At 56.8% G+C, this 9,182-nt stretch overlaps 1 protein-coding gene across 1 annotated transcript in view; it reads right to left on the bottom strand.

Moving 5' to 3' along the window:
- Positions 1-2,245: 2,245 nt before the first annotated feature.
- DISP3 (dispatched RND transporter family member 3) overlaps positions 2,246-9,182 on the bottom strand; it is a 59,002-nt gene continuing 52,065 nt past the window's right edge. The window contains exons 17-21 of the mRNA XM_003936028.3: positions 8,750-8,895; positions 5,651-5,810; positions 4,759-4,872; positions 4,183-4,349; positions 2,246-3,467 (exon numbers count right to left, since the gene is read on the bottom strand). Coding sequence (XP_003936077.1) covers positions 3,105-3,467; positions 4,183-4,349; positions 4,759-4,872; positions 5,651-5,810; positions 8,750-8,895 — 950 coding nt within the window. The 3' untranslated portion in view covers positions 2,246-3,104. The remainder of the gene's footprint in view (positions 3,468-4,182; positions 4,350-4,758; positions 4,873-5,650; positions 5,811-8,749; positions 8,896-9,182) is intronic.

The following is a 9,182-nucleotide window of genomic DNA, read 5'->3' as shown; positions in this document are numbered from 1 at the left end:
GTGAACAGGTGCCACGGAGCCCTTGCCACCCTGGGGGAGATGACAGTGACACAGGGCCTGGCTCCTCCACCCTGGACCTGCCTGCCCAGCACCCCCAAAACACCCTGGAAAGGCAGAGGCCAGGGGAAGGAAGAGGAACTGTACCACAAAAGGAGAGGGGTGAGGTGAGGGTTTCTTTACAAATGGGCATTATTTGTTTTTGTTTGAGACAGTCTCACGCTGTCTCCTAGGCCAAATCTCGGCTCACTGCAACCTCCACCTCCCAGGTTCAAGCGATTCTTCTGCTTCAACCTCCCAAGTAGCTGGGATTGCAGATGTGCACCACCATGCCTGGCTAATTTTTGTATTTTTAGCAGAGATGGGGATTCACCACATAGGCCAGGCTGGTCTTGGACTCTTGGCCTCATGCGATCCACCCACATTGGCCTCCCAGAGTGCTGGGATTATAGGTTCAAGCCGCTGTACCCGGCCAAATGGGCATTATTTGAACTACATGCAAATGATATGCAAATGATTCTATCTACATATTAAAACCAAGTTTTGGGGAAGGTCTCAGGACAAGTACTTGGAGATGTAGAGCTTTTTCTAAGCACCTCCTGGAGCATCTTGCTTGCCAGCCCCTCCCCTCCCCACAGCTACCACCAGGCCTCCTCCCACCGCCTGTCCCATACTCCCTGCATGGGTGGTCATTTGGACGAGGATCGATCCTGCAGATGTGGCCTCATGCACATGTGGGGACCATTGCCAGCGGGTCCCAGGTCAGAGCCCGGCCTGTGCCCTGATCAGGCCCTTCAGGGCTGTGTGCTTCGGGGCATGGTCCTTCCCCTCAACCACTGCCCTTTTGGCTGGGCCTCCCAGGGTCCAGGTTTCCCAGATGTTGGATGGGAAGATGCCCAGGTATGACGTTTTGTACAAACACAAGGGTTCTCATTCTGGATTTTCTAAGAACGGGCCTCTTGATCTGACCACCAATTTCAGACAACCCTGTAACCATCCTCGGCCTTTGTTAGACTGTACTGAGAGGCTCTGAATCTTAATGGCTGAGGGTACACCGGGGGACAGGCTGGTGGGGCTCGGTGCCTGGCTCCACCACTGTGTGGCTGCATGATCCCCGCAAGTCAATCTCAGATCCTTGGCTGCCCCGTGTGCAAAACGGGTGTGACTGTACCTACTCCTCATGGTTAACAAGTGAGCTCACACGTGAGAACCCTGCTGTGTCCCCGGAGAGAGATGCTGAAGTTCTAACTCCCGGTACCTGTGAATGCGAGATTATTTGAAAACAGGGTCTTTGCAGATGATGTTAAGATGAAGTCACTAGGGTGGGGCCTAATCCAATATGCCTGGTGCCCCTCTTAGAAACAAAGAAGGTGCCATAGACAGAGAAACAGACTAAGGAGGTCACTTGAGGATAGAGGCAGAGGCTAGAGTGACACAGAGACAAGGAACAGCAAGGCTGGTTTGCTACCAACCAGCAGGAGCCAGAAGAGCATGCAACAGACTCTCCGTGAAAGCCTGCAGGAGGAACCCACGCTGCCAGCACCTTGCTTTTGGACTTCCAGCCTCCAGAACAGTGAGAAGAAACTCTTGTTGTGGAAGTCACAGTGCGTGGAGCTTTTTTTTATGGCAGCCCCGGGACATGGACACAAACCCTGAGGAGAGCGTCTGGCATAGTTAGTGCCGTCATAGCTAGTGCTCACTCACTGTTTGCTTGATGTTGTTCTTCACCATGCATGGTGGGCCCAAGGTCTAACAGTCCCTCGCCAAACACTTGCTAAGTGGAGGACGCCATGGTGTATGTCTGCCTTGCATCCTCAGGCCCCCAGTTAGTATTTACAGAAGGCCAGGAGGGCTGGCCTGAAAAGCACCTTTGATGTCTTTCCCACCCTCAGGGATTCGTTCTAGCTCAGTCAGAGCCCACACTCAACAAGCCGAGTGGCAATGTCCGTCCCCAGGGAAAGAGCTCAGTGCCCAGCACCATACTTGGCACGCCAAAGGCAGCCTCAAAACACCCCTCTGTGGAGCCAGTTGGACCCTTTAGAGAAGCATCTCTTGAACTCCACCTCCCCCAGAGCATCCTGTGACCTGTTCCAGGAGGGTCGGCACCCTCCAGCCCACCCCCCTCTCCCTCCGGTGCCAGCCCCAGCCTTTGTGCCAGGTTCAGGATGGGCAGCGTGCACAGTCACACTTCAACTTGAGAAATGTGGTGGAGCCAGCAGTGCTTAAAACGCTCGTGTTAACAGCAGTGTCCACAATCCCATGTCTCTTTAATAGGAACCTCTGCCATGAGCAGGCGGCAGGCACGGCAGCTCCTCCCCACAGCGGTCACGCCCCAAAACATCCACTTGGAGTAGGTGGGAAAGATGGGGGCTTGGATCCATGAGGAAAGCTGTGCTGAGCCCCACAGCCCCGAGAGGGCCTTTGAGGGGCCCCTTGAGACTGGGGCCAGGGGTAGGACATGCAGAAGCTCAAGCCGGGTCCCTTTCTCTTCTCTGGCCAGGACCAAAAGGCCCAGGGAGGGGCACAGGGTCATTCAGCACTGGCCGCCGTAAAGCTGAAGGGGAGGGTTATGGGGGGGCAGGGGTGTGAGGCCCCCCGACCCCAAATCCACTGTGCTCTTCCTGCAAGACCCCGAGGGCAGCATGGGACTCGGAGGCAGCTCTGGCTCTGCCACCAATCCAGCGACAGGGCAGTCACTGTGTCCTGGTGCCTCAGTTTTCACGTCAGTAGAATGGGGGCCACCCTGTAACATCCACTCCGGAAGGCTGTGAGCACTGAGGCAGTGTGAGAGGGAGATCCCCTACAAAAATAACCTGACCCCCCATGGTGACCGGGCATGGGAGGAGGGCTGGTTTCTTCTGCCACTGGGCAAAAAGCCTAGTGTAGCCGCCAGCAGCCTGGCCTGTGGGGTGGTGGCCATCTCCAACTCCCAGCTCCGAAAAGGCAGCATGATCCACACCATTTGTACGGATGTCAGCTTCCACGCTGGCCCACAGGGCACCCCAGGCCCCGGCTTGGGGACACAGCTAGCCGGAGCCGAGTTGGGAAGCAGCTCCTGTCCCCCACCCATGGGACCAAAGGTGCAAGTGTCCGGAGCCCGGCCCGGGCTATAGGGAGGCCCCTGCGGGCAGGGGGATCTTATAGCCGCTCCGCAGGAGCACGAGGCAGGTGCCCAGCCCCAGGGCCCCTGTCAGCAGCACAGCACCCAGGGCCTTGAGGAAGGAAGTCCGGGTCCGGGTGAAGGAGCCGGGCGCCATGATGCCCAGCAGGGCGGTGCTGACGGTCAGTGTGTAGAGGATGGACACGCCCGTGTTGAGTGCCACAATCTTGCCGAACTTGGCAAATGGGGCGATGATGCAGAAGAAGAGGGGCACTGTGGCGATGACCGTGGTGAGGGCACTGGACACGATGGCCACGCCCACGTGTCGCACGGCCTCCAGCGTACGCCACTGGCGCTGCGATCGGGCGTCCTGGGGGCGAGAAGAGAGCTGGGGGCCCGGCCTGCACGTGGGACCCCTCTGGCCAGCGCCTGGGGAATCATGCACCCCCACCGCAGGCTGGGTTCCTGCTCTGTAACTGGGATGAGAGCTGCAAGCAGCCTCACAGGGTTGGGAGGGTAGGCACACGGTGGGTGTTGCTATGGCAACAGGATGCTAGGGTCTGCACAGTAGGTCCTCATAAATGGGAGCTCCTGCTTGGAGTTCATTTTGTTCCTTTGACCCCAGGCAGTTAAATGTGTAACTGATTTGATTTTTACATATTTGTGAATGTTTTCACACCAGTGCAATTCCTAACTAAGGAAAGAAATTGTTACTAGGCCCAGATCCTTTGGCACTGAGTATGTAAATACGTCCTCACCAAGCCACCAGGGGCTGGAGCAGAGTTGCAGCCTCTGGGTCATGGCTGGAAGGAGAATGAGCCATGGACTTGGGGCAATGGGAAGAAGGAAGGGCCCTTAGAATCCTGTGTCTGGTCCAACCCTCTCATTGCTCACTTGGGGAGACTGAGGCTAGGGGGGAGTGGACCTTAGAATGTGATTCCCTGAGGCTTGGGGATCAGCTTTGGGAAACCTTAGGTCCTAGAACGCAGCCTGTGTGAGGGTCCTGGTACCGGGTTGTCCAGCTGCCCTTGAGGTGGGGGAAGACTCAATGTGGGTGGTAGGGGTAAGGCAGGCAGGGTGCTCACCTCGGCCTGGTGGGGGGGCAGGTTCTCTCCAGCCAGCAGGTAACCTTCAACCAGGTGGACGCAGTAATCCACGGAGGAGCCAACAAGGATGGACAGAGAGATGGCTTCCACGGCGCCCATCTCCCAGCCGCTCCAGTACATGATGGTCACCACCAGGCACACGATGCCTGTGAGGGGACAGCAAGGGAGGCAGCTTGGACTCCTGCCCTGGAGGCCTTAGGGGAACAGGGATGTCTGGAGTCCAGCCCCACCCTCAGGTGACAGTAGGGACAAGGCACACTGAGGGGGCCCCTGAGGGACAGGACAAGTGTAACAACACATCACTGAGCTGAGGGTTGCTACCTGGGTACCCCGGCTCTGCTTGGAAGCACAGACGTGCGGGAAAGACAGACCTATAAGCCAGTGTTCCAGACGGCACCGGCAGGTCTTGTGACGTGGGGTGTGGGACGGGGAAGCCTCCAACAAAGAATGCGACAGTGAAGGGTTCAGAGAAACTTGCTACCTGGAGGTCACCAGGAGACCCTGCTTGTTGCCATCCTCACCAGCTGGATGCCTGCCAGCCCCTCACCCACGTACCCAAGATGCTCAGGAGCACGGGAAGCAGGAGCAGGATGTGGGTGGTGAACACGGCCACCGCAGCCACGCAGATGAGCAGGGACAGCACCAGGCCACACAGGGCGCTCTGCACCCCTGCAAGGGAGAACAGGGTCTCAGTGCACTGCTCTGTGTGGGTGGCTGCAGTCAGCTGTGCTGCTGGGGTGAGCCCTTGACCTCTCTGAGACTCCAATTCTCCATCTGTAAAAGGGGGTCCTAACAAGACCTACCCCACAGGCCTTGTTTGGAGTTGAAGAGAACACAGGGCAGGCCCTCAGTCCAGAGCCTGGCACCTAGGGGGGCTGGTAACTGGCAGCTGCCATCATGGTCATGACTGCTACTTTTTTCTTTTTTTGAGACGGAGTCTCACCCTGTTGGAGGCTGGAATACAGTGGTGTGATCTCGGCTCACTGCAAACTCAGCCTCCCGGGTTCAAGCGATTCTCTTGCCTCAGCCGCCTGAGCAGCTGGGACTACAGGCACGTGCCACCATGCCCAGCTACTTTTTATATTTTTAGTAGAGAGGGGGTTTCACCGTGTTGGCCAGGATGGTCTCGATCTCTTGACCTTGTGATCCGCCTGCCTCAGCCTCCCAAAGTGCTGGGATTACAGGCATGAGCCACCGCGCCCGGCCTCTTTACTTTTTAGGTGGCCAAAGTCCAGATCAGAGAACACGGCCAGATGCCCCCGACAGGAGAGGACCCAAACTCCAGCCTCTGATAAGTGTTCTGGCCACTGTGTCACTTGGTTTCCCCAGGGCTCTTGGTCAGGATGGAGAGTGTGGCTCAGAAAGGCCGCTTCGCACCCTCCCTGCCCCAGGTCCCTCTGCCTCAGCCTCTGCCTGCCCAGGGTGGAAGGGCGGGGCTGCCGCTTGCCTACGATTTCCATGAAGATCTGCTTCCAGTGCTCACAGGTCTGGAATCCCCTGTGCAGGGCTGAGCCCTCGGGGAAGGCCCGCAGCTGCTGCTGGAGGAAGCTCTCCCAGCGCAGGTAGTCCGAGTATGTCTGGAAGGAGGATTTGCCTTTGTACGTGGTCTGTGCGGAGAGACAGGAGCTGGTGAGACAGGCAGGGGCTGTGCGGCCCACCCACCCTTCCCAGGGCATGGTGGGCTGTTCTGTGGCCACTAGTGGGGTGTTGTGTGTGTCGGGGAGGGTGTGAACAACGATTCAATCCAAAGCGAGTCCCCACCAGCTTCTGGAGGCATCATGTGATTGTTACAGCAGCGCTGGTCCAGATGCAACCATGGTCCTGGCCCACCAGAACGCCCTTCAGCTCCCAGGATCCCCCACGCTCTTGTGTCCACGCAGAGTGCATACTGTTCCTTCTGCCTGCTCAGCCAGTTCTTGTTCACCCTTTAAGGCTTTCTGGGGTCCTGTCTCCTCCAGGAAGCCTTCCTTGATGCCCCAAGGTGAGCCTCCTTTGGGGTCTCCAAACCCTCAGTGCTCCCCCAGCTCTTGTCACTGCCTGGCAACCTGCCTGGCCCTGGAGGGTGAGACTGGGAATTGAAAGAGCAGAAGCCTGGCTGGCCCACAATGCCCAGCCCCCATGAGGGGTGCTCATGGATGATGGATGAGAGAAACAGGCACTCGCCCTGCTCTAGAAGGTTCTTAAGGTATCTGCTCATCAATTCTGCTCTTGCTGTGCATAAGCCTGTTCACAGGAGTCTGCGTCTATGTGTGTGCACGTGCGTGTGTGTCTCAGTGCTGGTGGGGTCAGCTTGGAAGTGGGCGCCCTGCCATGCGGTAAGCCTGAGTGGGGACTTTCCTCCCTGGAATTGCCTGGGGCTTCAGCCTGCTGACGGAGCTGAGTTCTGATATATGGTGCAACATGGATGAACCTCATACCGAATAAAATGAACCAGTCACCGGCCGGGAGCATTGGCTCACACCTGCAATCCCAGCACTTTGGGAAGCCGAGGCAGGTGGATCACCGAGGTCAGGAGTTCGAGACCAGCCTGGCCAACATGGTGAAACCCCAACTCTATTAAAAATAAAAAAATTAGCCAGGCATGGTGGCGTGTACCTGTACTCCCAGCTACTCGGGAGGCTGAGGTAGAAGAATGGCTTGAACCTAGGAGGTGGAGGTTGCGGTGAGCCGAGATGACTCCACTGTACTCCAGACTGGGTGAAAGAGCAAAACTCCAGTTCAAAAAAAAAAAAAAAAAAAAAAAAAAAAGAACCAGTTACCAAAGGACAAAGACCACATGATTCCACTCACATGAGGCTCCCTAGAGTTGTCAAATTCATAGAGAAAGTAGAATGGTGGTACCAGTGGCTATGGGAAGGGGAGGGGGAAGAGTTGGTTTTTAACAGGGACGGAGCTTCAGTTTGGAAAGATGAAAAAAGTTCTGGAAGTCGATGGTGTTAATGGTTGGATAACAGTGTGAACATATTTAATGCCACCGAATTGTATGCTTAAAAATGGTTCAGGCTGGGCGCAGTGGCTCACGCCTATAATCCCAGCACTTTGGGAGGCTGAGGTGGGTGAATCACCTGAGGTCAGGAGTTCGAGACCAGCTTGGCCAACATGGTGAAATCCCATCTCTACCAAAAAAAAAAAAAAAAAAAAAAATCAGCCAGGCTTGATGGTATGCACCTGTAGTCACAGCTACTGAGGACTGGGGAGGCTGAGGTGGAATAATCACTTGAACCCAGGAGGCAGAAGTTGCAGTGAGCCGAGATGGTGCTGCTGCACTCCAGCCTGGGTGACAGAGTGAGTGGCTCAAAAACAAAACAAAACAAAACGGTTAAGATGGTCAATTTTCTATTATGTATAGTTTATCACACTAAAATAAATAAATAAACAATCTTTAAAAACCCATCTGGGGTTTTGAACTGGTGTCTGCGTTTGCCTAGGGTCTTGCTGAGGGCTCTGAGGCCCTCCTGGCTGGTGGCTGGTGGCCGGTGGACAGTGGTTTCCTTGCTTGTGCAGTGAGTCACACAAACAGTAGGAAGGAAGTCCGGGCGGGGGCCAGAGAAGAGTCACCTCCCCCTGTAACCTGTCACATGTGTTCTTACTCCCCAGGCTTTCCCATGCGTTCTTATCTCCACACCTGCCAGAGGGCCGCAGGGACCTTTAACCCTCTTCTCTAGAGGAGGCCAGAGGGGATGAGTAACTTGCTCAGGGACACAGAGCACACCAGGATCCCAGTGAGGACTGAGCCCAGGTCTCTGCAGGGAAGCAGCAGGGACGGACTTGCCAAGCCTGGGAGAGCCACGTGCCGGGGCAGAAAGGTCCCACAGTACCCATGAACCTGGCACTAAGTAAAATAAACCAGCCACCGGCATGTGTGTGGGTTGTGTGCATGTGTGTGTATGTGCACAGGTGTGTGCCTATGTCTCCTTGGGCAGAGCCCAGGGAGCATCCAGGGGTGACAGAGGCAGCAGGGAGGTATAGGGGATGGCCGGTCCCCTGGCCACCCTGAGGCAGGCTGCCAGGGTCTGGGGCCCTGACCTGGCCTCACACAGTGGCAGAGGGGGGCATCCTGGACTTCCACCAGCCCCTACAGACTAGAGCAGGCATCCCCAAACTTTTTACACAGGGGGCCAGTTCACTGTCCCTCAGACCGTTGGAGGGCCGCCACATACTGTGCTCCTCTCACTGACCACCAATGAAAGAGGTGCCCCTTCCTGAAGTGCGGCGGGGGGCCGGATAAATGGCCTCAGGGGGCCGCATGCAGCCCGCGGGCCATAGTTTGGGGACGCCTGGACTAGAGACTAAAAAATACCACAGATACCCGGTTAGTGGAGAAGGAGGGGAGGAGAAGAGTGGGTGGAAGGGAACTGGCAGGCTGCCCAAGGGGAAGAAAGGGCAGAGCTCAGTCAGGCGGCCTGGATTAGCACTTGACACTGACACCCACTAACTAACTGTGTGACCTCAGGTAAGTCACTCCACCTCTCTGGGCCTCAGCATCTCCCACGATCTGGGATCAGAGGTGGCACACACGGTGCCCAGAGAGGCTGCCCGGGCTCACCGACTCGAAAGCCATGGAGATCCACTGCACGCGGCCCTCCCTGACGCCCACTGCCCCATGGGACAGCTGCCCCGGGAGCAGGTTGGGCTCAGGCAGCTCCTTGCACTCAGGGTGCAGCATCTGCAGGAAGGAGGAGATGCTGTAGCCTGCGGAAGAGACAAGAAAGGGAGTGAGTGGTAGCCTTGGAAGAGCCAGTCCACCCCCGTCACACCTGTGCCCACGAACTCACCTACCTCCGGGGCTTAGAGTGTTTGTAACCAGTGGCAACGCCATTGGGAAACCTACAACATGCATTTGCCATCGGGGTGGAACATGACATGTGGGACCCTCCCAGGGACACCCCTGCAGTGGCCTCATCCAGGCTGGCTGTGGACCAGCCCCTGGCCCCGACCCCAATTTTGGAAAAGCTACCCCTGCCGGTGTGCCCCACATC

The sequence above is a fragment of the Saimiri boliviensis genome, chromosome 11 (assembly GCF_048565385.1).
Source record: "Saimiri boliviensis isolate mSaiBol1 chromosome 11, mSaiBol1.pri, whole genome shotgun sequence".
Taxonomy (NCBI): Eukaryota; Metazoa; Chordata; class Mammalia; order Primates; family Cebidae; genus Saimiri; species Saimiri boliviensis.
Note: the sequence above shows the minus strand (reverse complement) of the source record. Positions and strands in the feature narration are given on the sequence as shown.